Source organism: Botryllus schlosseri, chromosome 9 (assembly GCF_051294905.1).
Source record: "Botryllus schlosseri isolate E-star chromosome 9, Bs_hap1, whole genome shotgun sequence".
Taxonomy (NCBI): Eukaryota; Metazoa; Chordata; class Ascidiacea; order Stolidobranchia; family Styelidae; genus Botryllus; species Botryllus schlosseri.
Window position 1 is genome coordinate 4,679,297 of NC_137244.1, and position 24,522 is coordinate 4,703,818.

The 24,522-nt window shown below is 39.5% G+C and overlaps 1 protein-coding gene across 1 annotated transcript; it reads left to right on the top strand.

The window, feature by feature from the left end:
• Positions 1 to 2,804: 2,804 nt before the first annotated feature.
• LOC145446158 (uncharacterized) lies at positions 2,805 to 24,522 on the top strand. The gene is made up of 12 exons (XM_080324394.1): positions 2,805 to 3,814; positions 3,923 to 4,060; positions 4,490 to 5,923; positions 8,486 to 8,793; positions 9,413 to 9,517; positions 9,790 to 9,888; positions 12,081 to 12,239; positions 16,046 to 16,126; positions 17,571 to 17,738; positions 17,992 to 18,187; positions 21,677 to 21,728; positions 23,691 to 24,522. Exons 1-12 carry the CDS (start codon positions 3,742 to 3,744, stop codon positions 23,725 to 23,727), a joined length of 2,850 nt encoding a protein of 949 aa, XP_080180520.1. The 5' UTR covers positions 2,805 to 3,741; the 3' UTR covers positions 23,728 to 24,522.

The following is a 24,522-nucleotide window of genomic DNA, read 5'->3' on the forward strand; positions in this document are numbered from 1 at the left end:
AATAGAGAATCGAATACGACACCTCAGAACGTTGAAACGAATTCATATGGTAGGCTACAATACACTACCTACCGACACATCCATGAGATACCATTTAATGTTCAAATTCGATTTAAATAATACAAGAGGTTTGGTTAAGGTGAACACCAAACACAATGAGGAGAGACTAGAGAACAGAGAAAGATACTTTGATATTAGATTACTTTATTAATAGTTAACAAGGTAAGCTGTAAGATACGATCATTCAATTTTTGTGATAGAACTAAACGCACGATCATTTGGAGCAGGGGTCGCCAACACTCGGCCCCCGGCCGCATGCGGCCCAAGAGTTCATATTTTGCGGCCCGTGACTTGATTTGAAATTTCGGAATATAGCAAAGAAAACCATTTTGAAATGCTAAAATTGACTACTGTTTCAAAATATTGTTGTTGTTGCTTCAAAATAAGCTATTATCCTGTGCCCCACATTACTATTCATCACTAGCTAAAACGGCTTATGCGATGGCAACATCATTTCACCGAGGAAGAATCAGCTGATATGAAAAGACATATTGCTTTGACGTGCAATGGCCGCAAATACTGCCAAGATCGAGACGCTTAGACGACGGCTTAAGGCTTCCCTACAAGATCAAGCTTTACGTGCAGATGGTCTTTCAGCTAGTAAAGTATCACGATAACCCCAATATCGATTCCTTAGTCGCTGAAAAGCGTTTTCAGGTATCGTGTACAGCTCAGAGTTCAAAATAAAATGAAATTGATGATAATATTTTTTTGTTGTATTTGTATTCCTTTATTAAAGTATTACTTCATTTGTGGTCAATATGTCCAATGCGCATCGCCCATCGCCCATGTTAGCTAGCCCAGGGTGGTATTGACGTAAAGTTTTAAAACGTGGTTGCCTATTTTATATCGATATCGGAATCATGCGGCCCGCGGCCGTTACGAAGATTGAAAAGTGGCCCGCGACCCGTCTTGAGTTGACGACCCCTGATTTCGAGAGTGGTTGCTCTCACAGATCACACCATTATCGCGAACAATCCGAAGATATGCAAGATAAGGGATTTTACCGATACCGATTACTTGATATTGACTCGTAAATTTTGTCCGAATCACGAGTCAATCCACATTTCAGAAACTTCCAGTCAAGTTATTTTTGCAAAAGTGAGTCGAGTCAAGTCAAGTCATACGAAAAAGGTGACTCAAGTCATCCCAACACTGGTTCTGAGGAACATAGCGACGTCGGCATAGACCGGCTTGAAAACAATCTAGAGCAGTGGTTCTCAACCGCCGGTCCGCGGACCGGTGCCGGTCCGCGACGACATTCTTACCGGTCCGCGAGGTATATTACAATTTTATACTTCAATTTCAAGATGTAATGTTGAAGGCTTGTCCATTGATAGAATAAATAAAACATCAAATTTTAAAATAATTCAGAAGTTCGTGAGGTAACATTAGGGATTGAAACATGTTCGATTTGACTTAAAGTTCAAGACGTGTTAGAACAGGTACGAGCTGACTCATCGCTAAACAGCGCAGTTTGCTCGATCATTCGTTTTCGATTGATTCAGTTTGTATACGACCGTAACTGGGGCACCAAAAACCGCACAATTGGAGAGGGGTCGAGCTTGAAAAGTATGGCCAAAATTATTTTGCATACGAACCTTAATCATAGCGTATTTTTCTGAAACTTTTTCCAATATTTTTTAATTTATTTTCACGCTTTGCGCGATTTAGTGTCACTAAATGTCTTGCTTATTAGGCGCCCTTCTCCGAGATATAGGGCCTACGCATGATTTATAGAAATAGGCATTTCGGCGTCAGCCATTACCCAGCCACGACGTACCAACCCCTAATGAATTTTAGGCTAACATGGAACTCCGAAGGGTGTGCCAAAAATTCGGCCGCGAGAAAACCGATTCAGTCATGAATGATCGATAATATTCGGTATTGCCGCGATTAAGCTATATAAACTCTCTGCTTACACCGAGTAGAATGGATGTGCTCACAAGTACATTTGAAAACATCCACCGAGCTGTAGGGTCTGGGGGTGAATCCCCCGGAAGTTTGGCTTATCTCCCTGTGGGGGACCAAGACCAACGTTTTTGGGGGTGGGCTAACGAAGTGCTTTTGCGGTCCGGATTTCCGGATGGCCGGTATAGTTGCTGCAAGGTGTTTTCCTGTGGCTCACATTGTAATCGTAGTTGCCAGAGTAGCGTATGCATATGATGGAAGTGGGCAATGAGCAAGGTAGCACGGCAAGGTGCTCGGTTCGACTTGGTGCTTGGTTCGAGCTGGCGTGGTCGGGTAAACCCACGGCCTTCGGCGCGAAAGACTGTAAACGACTCTAGGCGGTAGCACGTTTATCTGGATAAGGCAATTTTACCTCGAGTCAGCAGACTGACTACCATACAATCACATGGATGCTTTCATGAAGATAATTAATTACGATCAAAACCCTTTAAATATCACTCTCTAGCACCATATAATTGCAAAAAACGTTTGCATACTTTACATTTTGGCCTAATTTCAATTTTCGAAGTGCACCGGTCCGCCAGACATTTTTTAAAATTTTGCCGGTCCGCGAGGTGAAAAAGGTTGAGAACCACTGATCTAGAGCATGTGAAGGTAATATAGCCTATATCGATATCAACAAATATAACAAGATATCTGCGAGATAACATAGTTCTGTAGGATTTTGCAGCAGTTCCCTCTTCAATCAAATCTTTTACTGGCAACTTTCTTGACCATTCTCATTGTCGAAGGCCTATACAAAACTTTATCACGATAAAGTAACGCGTCTCAGTGCTATAAAACCGTATGCATGCGGTGTATATCAGATATCCCGCTAATTGTACCTGATGTATAATGTGAGTTGACTAATCGTGTAAATTTTACCTGGCTATCAGCTTACCCCTTACAGAACTCATTGATCCCAAATCAATGTTGCATGGGCTGAATGATAGATAACAATGACAGTTGTCGTATCGGTGTAATCCACAATGAATTGACGCTGCTTTGTAGGCAGGGAGTACAGCATGTTACTCCAGAAATCAAATTGTAAAGTAGTTGTACACGGAATTCATAATCAATAAGCTTTCTTTATAAAATTAACTTAATCGTCTTTGTTGCTGAATGGCAGATTTCTCCCACTAGCACAGTGATGTCACGTGAATGCTCCGTATAGCGATACGACTGTCGTCAAACAGATTCTTCGAGAAGCAAATCCAATTTCTGTCACGCGGGGAAAGGTTTATGTGTAAACTTTCCAAAACGTCAAACCGCAAGCAACACCAAGCGATTAAACAAAGTAATAGGTTAGAGATAGCCAACCCACTTATAGTTTCAAGTTTCATGCCGTGTTAAGTGAAGCAATCTGGTAGTTGACATGTCTTGGCGGACTCCATAGGATTGCCTATTTGTCCCGCTCGACGCCTCGGCTTTCTAGTGCCAAGGAATTTCAGTGAACTTCAATTTAATTATCGCATCAAAACCTGATATAGAACCGATCGCCTCGTGCATATTATTTGTAATTTGTTACATAAATCGCATTTGCAGGCTACACATGGGCATTGTGAATTCCAAATTTGTGACTCTTCATAGCTCCTTGACCAAAAGACGCCAATTGAATCTCATAGTCTCGGCGTGGTATTCAGATAAAATCCTTCAAATATTGTAGTTACCGTCCTTGCATTTTCAGTATCGTCTCATACAGTTACGATTAAATAACACGTGATCATAATCATGGGAGAAAGGAGTCAAGAACAAATTTCGGGTGTCACTGATGTACCATCATCATTATCAATACGGGCTAGCGGTGAGTAGATACACTGAAATATTTTAGCTTCAATTCATGTTAATAATTTTATCCATATAAAATCGTTTCTATGTTATCCAAATGAAATAATATTTTTGTGTGTATCAGGATCTGCAACGCTGGCAGATGGTGAAAACGTCAACCTACAGATCATAAATAGCACGGTTAATCTTGTCGCAGGAGATCAGATTAACGTGACCAAATATATGATGAATGTTCAAAGCGAAGCAAGTCATGCAGACCAAAGTGAGTGTAATCCTGTTTCTTTCTGTACCATGATAGTGAGGCTCGTTTCGTTATTTAAACTGCCGTTTTTGTTCAATGGTACGAGATGCAGATTTATAAGATCCCGGCAGGGCATTTCGCTGGAGTGACATCCTTCGCATGACCTAGCGCAAATATATTCTTGACTCTAGTACATCAACATCTGCACACACGGTTGCAGACCGGAAAGCAAAAACAGGATATTAATTTCAATTAGCATGGCGACGTCATATATTTGTATCCACAGCGAATCTGTTTGCTTGTGATAGTTTGTATGAACACAAACCAGAACCTAGACGTATCTGTCGTATCTGAAAATTCAAGCGTAGTTGAATTGCTATATAAGAAACGATTCTCCCGGAAGCTGCATCTATTTGTGGATGTGAAATTATTCTACAGTTTCTGTTTCAGGCATCAAATTCAGAAAATTAATACAAATTTGCAACGACAATACTAAAAAACTGACGGCCATCGACGTCCTTCACGACTTCCGACATGAAGACCTTCAGCACCCTGACTTTCAAGTTTATCCGCAGATGCGAGAAGTCGATGTGCGCGAATATTACAAAGGTCACTATAGCAACACAAGATTTCAAGGACCTAGGGATGAAGGTGACCATAATCAGCTGACAATGGAAGTTGGTTTTCACCGCGAAAACCAAAAGGAAGCTAAAATAATCGGAATTGGCGACGTCATGGCATCAATATGGCAAAGGGAAAAAATAAACTTATCAGAAACAGTTGGAATAACCGCTATTGTTGCATCTGCTGGATCGGGGAAATCCACGCTCACACGCAGAATAGCTAGACAAGCTCTCGGTATATCGTTTGCGAGAGACGAGGTCGTCGATTTCTCGTCTTACAGTTACAAAATGGTACATTATATTGAATTGAAGGATAGTAAAGGAATGAGGGAAATTAAACCGTCAAAATTTTTATTTGGTGGACTATACCAAAATGAGGAGGACGAAAATCTTGCATTCGAATGGCTGGATGAACATCAATCGGAGGCTATTATAATATTTGACGGGCTCGATCAAGCAAGATGGGATTTCGACGAGGAAAGTATCGGAAAGATAAGAAATCACGAGAAAGGAAGCTCCTGGACAGTCATGTACAACATTCTATCCCGTAATATCCTCTGTCATGTTAAGGTCTACATAGCTTCTCGTGAGTTCAAGATTTCAGATTTGCCGGCAATGGCGCGGCCCGAAACCATCATAACTCTGAATGGCCTTACTTATGAAGACGCGCATAGGCTGTTTTCGTTTTTACTCGAGGAGAAAGGCGAGGAACTCTGGCAGAAAATTGAAACTATATCACCAAGATTACTAAATTTAGTCTCTGTTCCCGTCTTCCTTATCCTCACAGCAGTTGTGATGGGGAGAGATCCTGGTAAACCGCCTCCAAAAACGGTAACAGAACTATATAACAGGATCATATTAGCTCTACAAAGCGTTGAAAACATTCGAAATCGGAAGCAAATTTTATCGATAATAAACAAACTGAAGGCATTGGCATTTCATGGTATGAAAGGTGGAAGGGTCGTGTTCAAGGAGACGGACTTGAAATTATTTGGAGTGTCCGCAGAGGAAGTTCAAGATTTAATGACGAAAGTTCCGGGGTGCAATCTACTAAGCCGACATTTGATGCAAGGAGATTTCACATTTTACTTTTGTCACCAAAGCATTCAAGAATATCTGGCAGCGATCTTTATAACGGAAATGGAGTTCTACGAATTTAATCGTTTCGATGTAGAACATCTCCATGAAGATAGATGGTCCGTCGTGCGACGATTTGTGGCAGGTGTCGTCTTCTCCAAACAACAAAATGAACTTTACAAAGGTTCGGTACATACATTTTAACCCTGTTCAGTAATATTTGATTTTCCGCTGCTGCAACGCCTATGAATTGCGGCTTCAAGCCTAGCTGTATTCGGGCCCATAATCATGGTCATTTTGGAGTGGTCATCCAGTCCTCGAAAGAGTTCATTTGCAAAAGCCCATAGAACGAAAGTGGGCTTAGCTTTAAGTCCGCAGTTCATAAATTATAAATATGAATATCAGACTGGTGTGAAGTGAACTTAGATTTCGAAACACTGGCCACGGGTTGAAGATCATGCATCCAATACAAATCTGCTTTTGGGGCAGCTCGATTTTGTATAATTCCGGACTGAACGGTCTATATCAGGCCTGTGCAATGAGCGGCTCGAGACGCGATTGTGAGCGTTCCAGCGAAATGTTACCTGGAATTTATAACATAAAACCTACTTTTGATTATTAACACCGACTCAAATTACATTCCTTAAACAAGGTTCACGGCTGAATTCGGTAAACAGGTATTTATTGGTCCATATCTTGTTGAAATGTGGGCCTTCAGCCGCATCTTCCGTTGTTTGACCAAACAAGATTTGAACTTCTAACAGTGACTTAGAACTTTAATTGTTACGGCATTTAATTTGCTATATTGGCTTTATTTTAAACCTGGATCACTAATCACTAGGGCGTTATATTTTACCTAAAAACGGAAGATTTTGAAGTAAAAAATTGAAATTTTGACATTTTTTGACCTTAAAAAACTTCATTTTAATAAGATTTTGAACTAACGTATGCAAATTAGGTGTTTACCCTACCTAATGTTAGAATTATATTACTTATCTTCTTTTCTGTTTCGAACTGTCTGTCTTTACGAAGAAGTTTGGCCGGAACAACTTTTTTGAATCAAAAACTGACACATTTTTTCATGAAAAAACTATATGGGAACAAAATCTGGCCCTATGAAGAATTCCAGTAGTTACATCACGTATTATGATAAAAATAGTAAAAAATTGTTACAGTACAACGAAAGATACGCTCCTACATTCTCGGGTAGAAAGTGTCTGTTCTTACTAAGTAGCTTGCCAAGAATGGAGACAACAGCAGCAGTTGTTGGCTGACAACACTGAAGTTGCTGGCGACAGACCGTGTTGCTTTATTCAAAATAATGGTGTTTACATCACAATTTTTCACCATGCGCTTCTTGGTATAAGAACCCTGCAATGCCCACGCAGTCTTCGTTCAGTTAGGATGTTGTGGTACGTTGAGCATAGCACCATATCAACCTATTTGTCTCATTTGAATGTTTATGATTCACAAAGAGCAGACAATGGGCCGTCTACAACGGTAGGCCTATAAAGTATGCTACAAGCTGTAAAATATCAAATGATAAGTTCACCTACAGTGCAAAATCTACGATACAAACGAGATGCAGGTTGCAAATAAATTTTGACGTTGTGAACAATTATGACATTTTCTGACCTAACGCTACAATTTTGACAAGACTTTGACTTTTTTTTGGCATGTCAAAAAAAAGTCCTACTAATCACGTAACATAAAACATAGTATTCAAATTAAACGTATTTCCGGATGAGTTTATAGGGTATATTTTGTCCATGCAATAACATTAATACCTTTTCCGCTGTTTTCGTTGCTTGGAATATCTTCCGCTACGCATCGTTTTCCGCTTATCTCAATTCCTTAGCCAGCATATTATGTCAAAATCAAAGTCCGCCTTGTAATTACTGTTCAATTTTTCGAATTCTAATTCGCTTCATACTCGTGTGGTCAACGTTTTTGCTGTTTCCGCTATTTCCATCTTCTAGGAATCAGCATTGTTTGGATCTTTACGCTGTGACCGCGTTTTAGTGTCCGTTCTCCGCTATTGCCGATGTTCACGCATTTGTGTCTTTTAGGGATGCCCGCGTTATAACTCTACCATAGCAGAAATGTATAGATATAACTTAATTTGTGAGATCCAATTGTTTCCATTGCTCAAGCTCGTCTATCTGGGGTATAACATTAATCACACACATTTTGCTGCGAATCTGCGGTGACGTAATAATACCAACGTTCAATATTTGCACAACTGAGAGACGTTTTACATCGTGTATATACAATATGTTTGCCAACTGCAAATGACAACAATTTATAGGCTAAATATAAACAAATACGAACTTTTCGAGTGACACATAAAAATTTTCAATTTAATTCAGTGCAATCTCGTCTAGACCCTAGAAAAGCGGTTCTCAACCTTTTTTTAGACACGCCCTCTTTTTGATAGTGAAAAATTTCGCGCCCCCCTTATCGTCATATCACAAAATCCAACTGGGATGCTAGCAACCCCAACAGATTGTTTGATGGTATGGACGGTTATGAATGTGGATGAGAGAATAAAAAAATATGAAATTGGGTCTATAGAGAGAAACACCCGTGTATCGGAGGTAAATCGCACGTAGCGCGAAAATTTTTTTCAGGTGACCGCTTCTTCGCGCCCCCCTTCAGATGTTTCACGCCCCCAAGGATGGCGCGCCCCCCAGGTTGAGAACCCCTGCTCTAGAAGTTATAGAACCACTGTTTTATTTTCTGACAGTCTCGGATCAAACAAAGAAGCAACGACTTCTCGCTCGCTCAATTCGCTTGCAACTCGAGAAGAACGAGTACAAGCACGGCGCTCTCGTGGAACTCTATACGGCAATCTATGAAACAGACGACGTGGATCTCAATAAACAATTTTCTAATATCGATGCTTCTTTCGTCTCATTGAGTCGCGGTGATGCTCATATTGTTGGATCGCTTGCAGCAAAAAATGAAAGCCTCGATTCAATCGAATTACGCAACTGCAGTATCAACGATGACATTTTGAGCGTTATTACAAGATGTCTGAAATGTCGTATTCGAGTATGTTACACTGTATTAATTGATTGATTTTGTAGGTAAACTATGCGATGTTCAGGATGCACCGAATTCATGACTCAGGATCCTAAGCGTGTATTAGATATTTTTGATGGCGTCTTTATGAAATCATTTTGATGGAAGTATGGAGTTTCGATCATGGCAGTGTCCTATGACCCTTCTAAGGACCTACTGTTACATCAAAATAGCATTGAACTAGTCGACTAATTTTCGCATCGATGATGGTCTAAAATTCACAAATGTAACGGATTTTCCACTATCACGATGCATGACTTAACGAGATTGCGGATTGCGGTATATATGCACAGTTACGTAAATCCGGTAGTGACTGGAATATAGATCAATGTTGAAAAGTGAATGTCAAAAATATTTTAAACAACAGTTATTAATGCACATCACATATGTAACCATAATTTATTTATTGACGAGATTTTTAATATGACGAACTATGAGATCAATTTCTATAATATGAAATATCGCAAAGATCCATCAAATAGATAACGGCGCAGTTACACTTTGTGTCTCGACGCCGATGATTTTATTTCAGACTAACTTTCACGCCTAGTTCTCCTCAACATTTCATGTAATATTTCCATCGTTACAGGTAAAGAATGTGGATTTGCGTCGCAACAATTTCTCAGCCACAGCGCTACGTTCACTTCTTGGAAGTCGTAGGATTGAATCGCTATCTGGTAAACTGGACTGGGATGTGAGTTAGATTCTTCTATAATTTAGTTCTGTAACAAATACAGTAGTACATCCATTTTGGTCGATGAAGCTGTTCAAAAACAATGAAACCGTCCGACGCTTCACTCCTGTTTTTTAATCTATATCCATAAATGTTCCATTTCCCTCTTACGGTATTGCCAATATCTGCGAGTTTTTGTCATTACTGTTTCTGTAATGTGACGTCACCATATTTGGTGGATGGTTGATCGATACAATAGAAGATCTTAAGCTTCCTATCTGAATAATATTCAGGTTGTCAAGCTGACTGCAGGAAAATGGGATTTTGAATTAAGGAACGAAGGAGATGTCGTAAAGATTAGTCTGTCGGCTGAAGGGCATTTCGAATTGAAGGTTCGTTATCAAGATTATTTATCTTCAATACCGTTTTTATGCTAATGATAGAAACAGACTTTCCTTATTTTCATCGCTCATTATTCCGTTCATTTGATTCATCTAATGTTATTACAAAAATAAATATATATCAAATTTGTACGCCATCATTTCATTTTCAACGAACTGAGTTAAACAAAGCCAGTACGATAAGCTTCAACAATGATATGGCAATTCTAATCTGTGGTTTCTGTAAGGAACCTACCTATTCCAATATACCAGGCTTCATCATAGTGATCTAAGGATAAACTAAACGGAGATATAAGATAGCCAGTTTCCAACTGAATTCAGAATTTACAATTTCGTTATTACTATAGCCAGAGATATTCGTGTCTTAAATGAGTGAAGGCTAGATGGCGAGATGGTATATCAATATTCTTGAGTCGATGGAGAATTGCGCGAGTTAGAGCGTTGGGGGAAAATTTAGTAAGCTTGACTAACAATTCAAGGGCAGTCAAAGATGGATATGATGTTACTTCACGCTTCAAAATCTTATCTGGTATTATCGGAATTGTATTTGATGCGCCAGAGCCCACCTTGCTCTTCGAAACCATCCCGTGTGGCAGAAAAAGTTGCTAGTCTCTTTTTGACAGGGTTGCCATATTTCGAAATCTGGAAAGATGGACACTTTTTACAAGCTATAAAAGTTGGATTACCGAACTAGAAAATTGTCGACTTCCGAAAGGCCGGCTCGAACATCCACATCGCAGATTTCACCACGTCAATTATGCCACTTTTTAGTTGCTCCTGTCCAGTAGCCTGGCTCTTAAAGTGATAAAGGAGAAGGAATTCCCATTAAGCAGAGCATTTAGGCGCAGAGATGGCCACAGTCCGGTTCAGGAGCCGGAGCCGGAGCAGGATTTCATTGATTTTTTACCTGGCCGGACTGGATCCGCATTCTGAATTTGCGGTGACGGTCGGATTTTAGCCGGATTTTTTGCTGCAATATGATTAATTAGCATTGTTCTGGCAGGATTTTTTCGGATTCCGAACTGGACCTTCACCAGCCGGATTTTTTCGGACTCTGAATTTCCACTTGCCAGCCGGATTCGGATAAATTCGGATCCCGAAATTTGGGAATCCGCCCATCTCTGTTTAGGCGTCATCAGATGTGGTGATGAGCATCGGACGGACTCGGATAAAGTTAGGACCGGATTATGAACAATTCTGAGACGGTTAAATCGCATTCGAATTCTATTGCATATTTTCTTTCGGATATTTTAGGATAGTTGTAGCTTCTGCTTGGTAGGCCCTATATTTTTAGATAGTTCTGACCGGACGAGACTTTTGATTTCAAGTCAAAAGAACAAATCGTCCGCTTCACCACCAAACACCGATAGTAAACACGTCCTAAGAGGACTGCTAGCACTGTAAAGTTGTTCTGTCAAAAGTCCACGCAAATGTTAATCAATTGAATAGTATATTCATATTAAAATGAACCGGAATATTTTCGGCTGACACTCGTCAGGGGTAATCGTCAGCAACTAGTAGAGAATTCGAAAGAACAGCGTATATCAACAATCGTAACACAAAATATGACGTCACCAGCACGAAATGACGAATACGAGAGCGTTCAATGTACGGCTGACGAGTGTCAGCCGAAAATATTCGGGTTCATTTTAATATGAATATACTATTCAATTGTATATTGAAGTTCTGTACCTCAAAGAAGCTGTTCAAATGTTAATCAGCTAGCCCTTTGCATTAGCCGTTTTAAGGACTAATCTGCTCAGACGTACATTTAGGATTCTTCGGAAAAGTTATTCGATTCGGAGGTTTTCGGATTCTGGACGGCAATATTCGGATTCGCGTGGATTTTTTGTGGATATTGTTCGGAATAGGACGGATAGTTCTCCAGAGACTGGAGCTGTCGTACGGATTCGAATCATCAGAAAGCAATATCGCTCATCACCGATCAGATGACATTTCCGACTTTCTGAAAAGGAGGACAAATCCTTCTAGAGGAGGACATTTGGTAACCCTACTTTTGATTTATATTACCTCTCTTGGCACCGCCGCGATGTCCACGGCTACATGAATCCCATAATTTGACTTCTATAACAATACTCGAACGACGACATTTTTGTGTGGTGATATTGATCTTGCATTAAATATATAAGATTGTGTTACCTGACAAAATTTGCCTTTCTTAGGACTCAACACTGGCATTCGAAGTGGTTCATTCAGTCGCAATAATTGCATTTAATGGACTACTTTTTGATGCTGAACGTGTGACAATGCATAATGAACATCAGCAGCTGTTGGCAAATCAGGATGATTTGCGGAAACTATCAGACCTGAAATTACAAAAGGTCGGCTACGGATATGTGTCTTCTTACAGTTATACTGCCGGTTTGCTGTAAATGTTAACGTTTAATCTTAACTGATTGATTCCAATATTCGAATTTCCTTCACTTCCATCCATGCTTTATTTGGCAATAGGCAATCAAGTGTCCAAATTGGTGGTCTGTAATATTTGTTGCGGTTCGAAACCAGTGTTGGGATCAAGTCACTACCTTCGAGTCACGATTCATTTCGAGTCATTGCACATTTTGACTCGAGTCAAGTCAAGTCACTCGATTTTTGGAGGTGACTCGAGTCAAGTCGAGTCAAGGCAAGTCAAGTCACGAATCAAGTCACATTTCAAGTCAAGTTGCCTTTTCGAAGTATGAGGCATGGTTACGTCATTGCAATTTGCTAGATGTCTGAAATACAGATTGAGTGGTCATTATTTCCTAATCGTTGAACGAATATAGAGTTGAATATACTCGCGAGAAGACGCTGTATCGCTCACATATACGTCGAACTGTTGAACCTCGTATTTGCATAGCCTCAGTTTAAAGTTACCAGCCAAAATAGAGAATAGACAAACGAATTGATAAGATGCAACACGTTACAAATTTACCAATTGATGATACAATTCGAGCCTGCGCCAATGGTTGAGAACTATATTAACTATATTCGATTTCAATAAGACAAGAGGTTTGGATAAGGTAAGAACAGAGATAGACATTTCGCTATTTTATTACTTTACTACTCGAGTTACGACAACGTAAGCTGTAAGCTTCGATCACTTCGTTTGCGGTCAATTTATTTGTCTGAGAACAATCGAGACTCAGTGAAACGCACAATATTTGAATGATTATTTGCTCTCACGGGTTACACCTGCGTTTCGCGAACAATCGGAATATATGCAAGATACAGTGATTTTTATCCACACCGATTACTTGATGACTTGAAATTGACTCGTGAATTTTGGTACGAGTCACGAGTCAATCCACATTTCTGATACGCCGAGTCAAGTAATTTCAGCAAAGTGACTCGAGTCAAGTCAAGTCACGCGAAAAAGGTGACTCGAGTCATCCCAACACTGTTCGAAACTGAAACCCCGTCCTTATGAAATGCCAATTCTGTCCCCAATATTTATTATCTCATTTGTAATTAAGCAATTTGTATTCACGCTGTTGCGTTTTGACCAAACTGCCCGATTACACTTTCCAAGGTGAAGCATTGCTGAGCTGGTTTCTGAAAGGAAACATCATAATTTACATTAATATGCAATAAACACTAATTATATTACCTTCGTTATGTGTGACGACACTATTTTATTGATTTTGTTCATTTAAATAGCTACTTGGAGATACAGAACTTCAATATACAATTGAATATAATATTCATATTGAAATAAACCCGAATATTTTCGGCTGTCACTCGTAAGGGGTAATCGTCAGCATCTAGTAGATAATTGGAAAGAACATTGTACATCAACAGTGTATCTCGAAATATGACGTCACCAGCATGAAATGAGATCAAATAAGAGAGCGTTCAATGTACTATTTGAAGATGGTACACGAACTCCTTTTGCTGAAAAAGCTTGGACTGATGTATTTTGATAACAAACGTTTGCATCGAAATATCGAAACGTTTGCAGGAACGCATAAACCAGCATGTCCTTAGATTTATCAGAACACGTGCATCACGCTCAGTGAAAAGCTCACCTTTTACTCATCCGCTTAAGCTTGACGCTGAGCGTTCAAAGGCCATAAATTCTGCCATTGGCAAACATGTGTGGGATAATCCCGCCTGTGCGAAAAATTACCCAGACGACAGACTTCGCGTCATCGGGAGGGACCGCTCACACTTTCATATGTGTGCCTTGGAGTCGACCTTTATCAAAATACATCAGCGCAAGCTTTGTCAACAAAAGAATATAGTGTACCATCTTAAAATAGTACATTGAACGCTCTCTTATTTGATCTTATTTCATGCTAGTGACGTCATATTTCGAGATACGATTGTTGATATACAATGTTCTTTCCAATTCTCTACTAGTTGCTGACGATTAGGGCCTACCCCTAACAAGTGTCAGCCGAAAATATTCGGGCTCATTTCAATATGAATATATTCTATTCATTTATTCATTTAGCACTCCGTTGATGCACATCTCCATTTGTGCACTTGTAATGTAGAGTAGGCCTATAAGTTATAAGATTTGTAGATTGATCTCTATTGCGGTAGATGTTTGTTTTTATGGGTTTCCGCGAAATCTTATTTCGCAGCTTAGTAAAATGTGTGTGCCATGAAATCGAAAGTAATGAAACATTCTCAGACATTATTCTGATGCATATGATGTTGATTTGTTGCGAGACCTAACGTGATTAAATGAAAAACAAATAAGTCGTTTCGGTGGAATGGTTCTGCGTCCCTGACATGAAAGTCCACATGGTTCCGTATTTGGAATTTGCACGATAAAGTTGTAGGTAGACATACTTCGTCCTTACATTAATTTTATTCGTCAGTCAGTTTGAATGCAATTTCGCTGAATTATACAGCTCTGATTTTCGGGATATAAATATGAAATTACATTGAGTGTAACGACAGACCCTCCGGCATCCGACATATAATCTGGCATAGTTCATCAGATGTAACTAAGCAACTAGTAGCGAGACTGGATCTATTGTCAGGATAAATTGCTGAGAATTACCCAAAGCACAGCCGGCATTGACAATCCATAACCGTCGTTGATGATACATCTGGCGGTACGAACATACTTTAATTGGACACTCATGACGTTGACTAACAATCCATCAAAATCATCATCAAATTCCCAATGATTTGATTGCGTCGTCAGTATATTTTTAGTTGATTTCAGAATACGTCTCGAAACATATAATCTCAATTAAATCTGCATTACATAAGATAAGCGTTTGCCCGCGCCCTGATTCCATGCAGTTTCCAGTAAATATTCTAGTATTCGGGTATGAATCAGCCTTCGCGTGAATATGAATGAAACATTGGATATCTGGGTTTGTATACAACCTAGATTACGGATTTAATAATCATTGCAATAACGAAGCAGCTTATCTTCTAGGGTTGTATAAAACAAAAATTTAATAAAAATAAATATGTTTAAAACAAGGCCCTAATTTAGAACATGTTTTATATTTTTCTAAGCTATGATATCACGAATATTCAATTGTGACGTCATAATGGATTGACATTGACAATTGAAAATATAGGGTGACGAAATATCCACGTACTGTAGCTGTTGAACCGACTATTTTGAGGTTCCGAACAATCCCATATCGTATAAGTCGGCTATATCGAGTGGTAATTGTCTGTAGGCTTATCTTGAAAAAAAGTTTTTTTTTAAAGGTTTTTGTTTGAAACACTGTTCAAAACAGTGGTTCCCAATGTGGGCGATATCGCGAAGGGGGCGATAGGGGGCGATAACGCGTTAAAACGGCTATATTGGAGTCAAGTCGGAGAAATGACCTGTTTTTTTTTTAGTCAACCCACGGAAATTTAGTTGCAAAAGTGTAAAATTCGACGTCGAGCCGAAAAGTTGACTTTTTTTTTTTTTTAGTCAACCCGCCGATGATTACAGACTGTATACCGGTTGTTTTAAATGCAACCCTAAATCCTTCCACTCCGGCCCCGGTAAGCTACATCAGCAAGAAAGAATTCGAACCAAATCAATGTTGTGTATACATTATGAAAAGAACAAATATTTCACATCTGCTGTTTATTGTAAAGTAAAAATGGAAAGGATGATTTTGAAGGATGATCATCGTGATGATTCGTTAAACTTGCCTCCTGAAACCAATGTTTCGTTCAGATGAGCAAGATATTGCTTGATTGCACAAAAGACGAAATTATCGATTGGTCGTTGATTGAAACTTTTTTGGAAACGTATCAGGTAATTTTGTTCATTCGATTTCCAAAATGTTTTTATGCCACTATCATTTCATCCGTCATTGATACCGATATAATCGCTATGTTTTTGATTATGTTAATGTCCAAGAATATTTGTGTAGGTCAGTAGTTCCCAAACTTTTTTGAGCTAAAGCCCCCTTGGGCAACGAATAAACTACCAGCGCCCCCACCACATCTAAATGAAAAAGCGAAAGTTGTTCTGCATATATATTACAATTAACAATAATAGCCTACATATAAAGTTGTTGCATATGTTATCATCCTCATCATTATATTGGGTTTGATATTTTAGAAGAACAATCTGAATCTCAACGTCTGGCTATGTGAAGTAGGTTCCTGCTGTGAGTCAGGAGATTTGTCAAGGCACTGAAAGCACGTTCTAATAAATATAGGCAGGGAGGGGCAATGAGAATTTTTTTAGTAATACTACAGGGATAGTATTTCTATATGATTCAATTTTGTATCCAGAACGATTGATAGTAAGATATATTGAACTTTGGCGTGAGCGCAAAATTGTTCTGCATTGTGGACGGACCACTTCATGATCAGAAATTTCACGGGATGTACTGATTATCCAGTAAATAAGTTTTCATTCAAATATATCCTGAAATCAAATTACCATTTATCCTTGTGCAGCTTTTCGAGATGATTGCTGTATGCTACAACGCCAAAATTAGATAGGCCTATGCGAGCAGGACCGTTATCAAGCCCAGGCAAGCTTGAGTGTTGGAAAAGTTCACGTCTTGGTAAATCTCTCTGATCTATCACGGGCTTATTACTGAATCCAGAAAGCGTCATTTTCACATTGATCAGATTTCATCATTACCAAAAAAGGATAAATTCCACCCATAAAACTTGATGAATAGCCTATGTCCGTTAATTATAAGCGTATCTTTTCTCGCAACCAGAACTATTGTGGGACATGGTCGCATCAGTGTGAAAATTTCACAACCGTTTGAAACAGAAGTTTTCCTTAGAGCCATCCCAACTAACTGTGCATCAATAAGTGTTCAAATACATCGTAGTTTTCACCACGTATACCACGCTTTCTGGTGATTCTGCCCGACTGCTGAATCAGTTCAATGATGGGCAGGATATATATTGTTAAGTAGAAATCGAACTTTTCTGTATTGCGCCTTGAACAGACCGAAAACTGGATCGACCATAAATTGCCTTGACACAACCGATTTTGCAGTTATTACTGTATATTTTGCTGCTTCAATCATCAATCGTTTCAACACAACGCCGCAGTTGTCGTCTATACCTCCACCCCCCGTTTGCTCTCAGCATCTCCCTACAGCCCAATTTGTAGCCAATGCCCCACAATTGCCCGTTTCGTTGCCAGCGCCCACTTTAGAAGCACTGGTCTAGGTCATAGTTACGAATCTCACGTCGAAACCGATTAACATCTCTCTTTCTCATTCAAGGTCGGACTATTGGATATTGCTGTGAATGACCAGACATCAGACATTGATTACAATAATATTTTGAAGCGCGACGGGAGATTGTCCGAACCAGGCAACATCCACGCTCTGTTCTTTGTAGGGGAGGTGTCTGACTTTAGCAAGATAGCAGAATCTTGCCAGCAAAAGAAGGTACCTTTCTGCGTGAGGTAGTATACTCATATTTTAAACATTAATCTTCAATATATCTGTTATACCATCTGCATTGACTGTTGCTGTTCGTGACGAGTGCACGCCCAAATTATCTACTAGTCATTTAATTCGTGATTTCAACACGTTCACTTTTATTACCTTGTAACAACTCATAGCCCGTGGCGAAAAGCGTATCCATGGGGTAACCGTGAATTTATTACACGCTATTGATAACAATTTTCTCCTTCCACAGATCGAATATATCAGATGCATACTAAAATTCGGATGGGGTCCTTCACTTGATGAGATTTCGTCGTTCGTCAACAACTCTAATTTTAAGAAAGTAACATTGATATATCATCGCTACTTTGATATGTTGGGAGAAGACGAAATGAATAAAGTCCTGAAGATTGCAAATGATCTCAATACTGATTTGAAATTTTTGAAATGTAAGTGATTTCATCGTATAATCCAGTGGTTCTCAAACTTTTTACGCCACGCCCCCTTGATGATAGTGGAAATTTTCGCCCCGGCTTATTGTCATATCAGAAAACCAGGATGTTTGCAATCCACGAAAGTTGATATGGCTGTTCAAATATGTAATTAGGACTATACCATGAACAATGAATAAGAGCCGGCGTAAATAGCGCGGAGCAAGAAATATGTCCAGTCTCATATATTTGTCAAACATAATCATGTGCAATTGTAGCTAATAACACATCGATATTATAGCGATTTTTGTGTCTAATCCCGCCTATTTGGTCCGCGAGGTTAGCTCAAACTTATTTGACCATAAGCTAAATCGAAAAGCAATTGCACAACTACATGCATTCACCGCAGTCACGTTTCATTCAGGGACATCTTCTCGTTAGTGCTGGGCTCGGTATCAGTCGGAATCTAGCATTAGTGTGTGTATGGTACGATGCAAAAATGACATTTAATTTCGTATTATATTTAGAATTCTTGCCATGGTAAAACTTGAAAGTTTTATCACAAATTAAACTCATTCCTATTTGAAGAAACATCATTTTTCTCAGGCGGTCTCGCACCTCCCCTCAAATGTTTCCACGCCACCCAGTTTGAGAACCACTAAACTATTCGATTAGTTACAATATGTATATCGAATACTGCTAATTATGCCTTTTCGTTGGAAAATTCCGTGCATTACCTCCACACAATAGACCAACTATGCTAAAGCAGATAAATGATGTTTGGCATGTTATAACAGACTTGAAATACACAATCTCGTATTCTGCTACTTGATCTGCTGCGCGCCCCGCTTATTTTAGATTTCTTCGGTCGTATGCGCACGGTTACAATGGAATTGATATCCGGAGCGAAAACTGAGAGCGATGATTGAACTTATATCGATCGATAAAAACAGCACAGAGTTGAAACTAGTTCGTCACTGTCCAAATAGTCCGCGTCCAATGTCATATCGATGACATTATTATGAAGAGTGATCACTTTGTTTCATGCAACAGCAGGCCTAATGCGTCCGAGTTAAACAAATTGTACTATTAACGTTAGTAACACAACTATACATCGTATGCGTGCAGGTAGGCCTACATCCATGTCGTACCGTCGTCATTACAGTTGACTGAAAACGTGCGGTATTAGTGGATTTTTATTAAAGGGTATATCGTACACTGTATACAGGACCGTAACTGTCGCACCCCAAACCCCCCAATTGGGGGGGGGCGAGCTCGAAGGGGGCCCAAAATTATTTCGTGAATTAGCATAAATTATAGAGTATTTTTTGAAAATTTATTCAACTATTTCAAATTTTTTTCGCGCCAAGCGCGATCTCAAGTAGATAGTTATCTTGATTATTGAGTACTCTTCCCCCAAGAAGAAATTTTTAGAAATGGTCATATCGGCGTTGGCCATTACCGCCCCACGACGCAGCAAGACATAAAGTTTTAGGTCATATAACATGCGACTCCAAGAAGTGCGCCAGAACGATCGGCAGCGAGAAAACCCTGGCCGAAAAGGACTGCCATTATGCTGATCGAAAACTTCGTTATATACACAAAATACACATAGGTTCAATTGTCCATAGGCGCTCAAATGACTGGCGCCGAATGTTCGCGTCTTGGCAATCTGAACCTCACAAGACAGATACCATCATGCAGGGAGAAATTATAAACCAGTGAAGAAATACCAATTTGAAATCGTGTGATCTTTTAGTTTAGTACGTTTAGGCGATTCTATATTTTTAGCAGACAGGAGGTCACGAAATAACATTATGTAACGAAGTCATACTAACGGATCCACCCGACCGAAAATGTTTATGTATTATTTACGGACCCTACAGTTTCCAAGACACCTCACTCAGCTCTACCGGTAAATCTGATTTCGTGAGAAGAGAAGACAAGAAATTGATAGCAATATATATGCAATCCCCGATCTTATTGACCGATTTCATCATGAATCATCGAAAATTTTCGCGCGTGGCGCTGGCTCACTAAACTGTACATTATACAGCTATAATTTCGTGGCAGAAGTGAACGACGTGATGGGGGGGGGGGGTCGGTTTATCACCCTATGGAAGCCCAAGACTCAAGTTTTTTTGGGTGCCTGACGAAGTGCTGTTTCGTTACTGCCAACGGGTATACACCCCAAGATGTTTAATTATTATTGAGGGGTCCTACCTTTTCAAATACACCTCACTCAGCTCTACCGGTAAATCAGATTAAGTGAGCAGAGAGAGGACAAAAATTGATGGCAATATATATGCAATTTCCGATCATATTGACCGGTTCAATCATGAATTATAGAAATTTCTCGCGCTTCGCGCGTTCAGGCGTGAAATGCTTACTCACTAAATGGACAGTGGACACCCAATGTAGACGGAAATTAGCGAGAAACATCGTAAAGCGTGAGAGGGTCTGGGGGGCGAAGCCCCCCAGATCTTCGGTTTATCCCCCTACGAGGGTCCCAAGACCTACGTTTTTTTTTTTTTTGGGGGGGGGGCTGACGAAGTGCTGTTACGGCCCTGACTGTATACTGTATATATCCTTTAGTGAAGCATGGGAACTATACCGTAGGTCACGCTGTAGAAGTTTAGCATCGGACGGGCAAGTTTATTGAGATCTAAAGCGAGTTAAGAAGTTATTCGCTTCCACGCGCAAGTATAGGAAAATACCTATACCCCGTTGAATATAATTGTTTTACTACTGTCCACTATTTCCATAATTATTCAAAATTAGCTTAATATTGTAAATATCATATTCATATGCAAAATTATTCGATTATCTTGTGTTGTTGATGAAATTAATGAGCTTGCGGTGCAAAACACTTCCGTTGTTATCTGGGTTGTTCCTACTCCAACTCCTTACATTTTCAAAACACTGTCTCCTACTCCGGATCCGACTCCGATTATTTTTCTCACAGAACTCGGACTCCGACTCAAACAGTACTACAAATTTACTTCGAAAATTGCATACCACAGTGATGGTTATATCATTTTCATATAACCATTAAACATAGGCAGACATATTATACACAATGGCATGTAAAATAGTTTCTTTGTGGCACCGCTCGACATATTCACTTGGCAATTACCATGGAAGTATGCACTATTTATTTCGTATTTACTTCCTTTTTCATATGTTATGAGTTTTTATAGCACATATAAGCCACGGATATTCCGAACAATGAAACAGGGTTAGCACCGATAACAAGCTTCCCACGCATGTACTGTACACACCTTGCGTATCGCCGTTCGTTAGGCGCCGGTACCGTGCGCATATTCACCGCAAAAATCACCGTGGTCCTTAACAGAAAGCTCCTTCAGATTTTGCTCTTTGAGCTCGCGGTGAACCCACTGACTGTTTCAGATATCACGCACTTTGTCCAGCGTCAGAGCACAAATTTTAGGATGCATACAAAGTATGCTAAAAAGTATTTTATGCATTGTACCTTTCTCATTTTAGTGTTGCGATACAGAGATGCCTGGCAGCAACTCGACCGAGCATTCTACGGCAGGTGAGAAGGTGCCACAATATCTAACCGTCCCAATGATCAAAACCGAGAGTTTTGTTACATTTGATGGTCGATAAATGAATGAAAATATTCGGGTTTATTTCAATAGGAATATACTATTCAATTGTATATTGAAGTTCTGTACCTCCAAGAATCTCTTCAAATAAATGTCTACACCCAGTTACAAACAAAAGCACAGATCAGTGATTCTTAACCTTCACTGAGCCGCGGAACACTTACACTAATCTGCAAGCATCCGCGAAACCCCAAATTTTCGCTGAGTCGCAAAGAGTACATTTTACCACAAAACATCACTAACCACCATTAAATATTACTATAGATTTCTGGTGCTCAAAATGAACAGTGCTTCAACAGATTGTTAAAAGTATACTACCAATAAATTATAATTTTTAGACAAAACGAAAACAATGCAAAGAATATGTATTGCAAATCAGTGTGGCTTTTACTGTTCCCTTTCAGATACCAGCTCAGAAATACATGTCTTGATCTCAAAAAGTGTCATGCCATTATCCGGTCGAAACGTAACAGCATGACGCCGATTGCTATTACACGAGCTTATAAGTATTGGTATTGGAAATAGAAATGACATTTCAGAAGGGCGGGGTCGATTTCGAACTCCACTGCACACGACGTACCTACCACACGACTATCAGAATTCAACTACTGGTCGGGCTAATAAATACCAACAACTAATGATGGCCAAGATGGGCGTCTTATCGCAAATCATATGTATACGTTGTGTGTATGTTTTGACCTCCCGCGCGTAAATCCTGAGACCGGCTCACGGAACCACTAGTGTTCCATGCAACATCGGTCAAGAACCATTGGCATATAAATAGGTTGTGATGGAATTTGCGTAATCTTTGACGAATTAGCGACAACGTTAAATAACAAATAACAGTCTCGATTTATTCATTGATTCCGTTTTCTGCATATAAGAGAGACTTACCGCTCATTGTGGCAACAATTCAACCGAGACATCATACTCTTAATTGGTACCCGACATTTTGCAATACGAAACTCTTCTCTTTCGCACTGATGTTCTCCATACGCGCAATATCGACTGTAAAAATGCATGTAAGAAAATACCGCCCCTGTTCATGTTACTCGCTTGTGCACGATGTATTTCAATTAGATTTGCTACTAGTTTATTATCATTAAATATCTATTGTCTGATATTATGTAATATCACAAATTTCGTGCTGGGAATTTAACAATATAATTACAGACTTTAAATGGGATGTCGCATAGCTCTGTAATAACGATGTCATGGGATACATCAAACGAAGATTTGTCTGAAAAACTAGCTCCAAGTTTATTCGCAATATTATAATAATATAATAGCGCTGTCATACGTAGGCTAGCCTACTATTCGATGGACTCCCATCTAACTTGTCACATTACAAGAATCTGGAGCGCTGACCAAGCTTTACTACTAATAATTTTATAATTTATTACGGTATTACAGTGTTACATAGTGAAGTTAAATGTGTATTGTGGTGGATGTTTGTTTTATGACATTTCGGGGTAAGTAGGCCTATTCCCCAGGGGACTAAAGGGTAAGTAAAACAGTGCTCTATGATAATACCTATGTTATGACTCGTACAGATCGTTATTTTCAATAAAAACCGCTCATGAACAGTAATGCAACAAAAGGTATAGTTCCGTTCAACCGACACAATCGATTAGGATACCCGTTGAATCCGGTACATCATAATAAATCCACTCAAGAGACAGCTGGAAACTGACAAGAAGGAGAAGTCACATTAAATGGCATCTACTTCCATTTCATAATGGAACGCTCTGATATACATGTAGATTCTATTTTTTACAATGTAATAAACTCTTCGCACACGAGCACTTTCCATCTCATGATAGACACAGCTTGCAGACGTGTTTGAAACCCGAGGATATTTCATTTATTCAGAGTTACTTGTTTTTCAGTGAGCTGAAAAGAAGGCGTCAGATGCAACAACGCTGACCTCTTACAAGAGTACGCATCACGTCATTAACAAAATTGCGATGTCGCGAGCAGAATTTCAGATGACAATTTCGCGACCGATTGGTCTAGTGCAGTGGTTCCCAAACGGTGGGGAATTCCGGGATTTCTGGTGGGGAATAGACTCACTTTTGAAAAAATCTTTACAGTAATATTCTCCTATATTATATGTCGTTTTGAAATGCCGACCGAATATTTCATAGCTCATTTGCAATTCAGCCATTCATATTATCAGTGCCTCCAATTAGCGAGAATCGCCTGGATAGCGACACGTGATCTCCAGAAATGTTTTATTCATTTGTGCACCATCATCGGTCACGAAATGTAGTGGTAGAAAAATTCTGATTCGTTGTAATAAGAGCTCATATTGCTGAACATGTATTCAAGGGAGATCGTGGACTCGCTAATTGATAGCACATCCGGACTCATTACAAATGAAATTACATATTTATGTTATATCAAGTTCTTTTAGTATTGTGCGAAAGTGTAGTTTACGGCGGCTTATATATATATCGCACGCATGAGTTCGTCAACATCAGGAACTTTATCTGGGCCATGTATTATTCGGCATTTACGTATGTAAATTGATGCTACCCCGCAACATTTGGAAGATTTTCAAACCCCTCCTATTTTTCTGTTGGCTGCTAGCCGGGTATAGATACATATATTTACGGAGGTGCGTTTACGGTTACCAGTTCACCGCTGCGGTAATTTTATTGTTTGCTGATAAATTTCGGGAATCATAACAATCACCAATAGCATGTACTATTTACGAAG

Excerpts from the sequence above, each read along its gene's own strand:
- LOC145446158 (XM_080324394.1), top strand. The coding sequence starts at position 3,742 with ATGGGAGAAAGGAGTCAAGAACAAATTTCGGGTGTCACTGATGTACCA. Across the intron at positions 3,815-3,922 it reads ATTATCAATACGGGCTAGCG|GATCTGCAACGCTGGCAGAT; the intron begins GTGAGTAGATAC and ends TGTGTGTATCAG. Across the intron at positions 8,794-9,412 it reads GTCTGAAATGTCGTATTCGA|GTAAAGAATGTGGATTTGCG; the intron begins GTATGTTACACT and ends CCATCGTTACAG.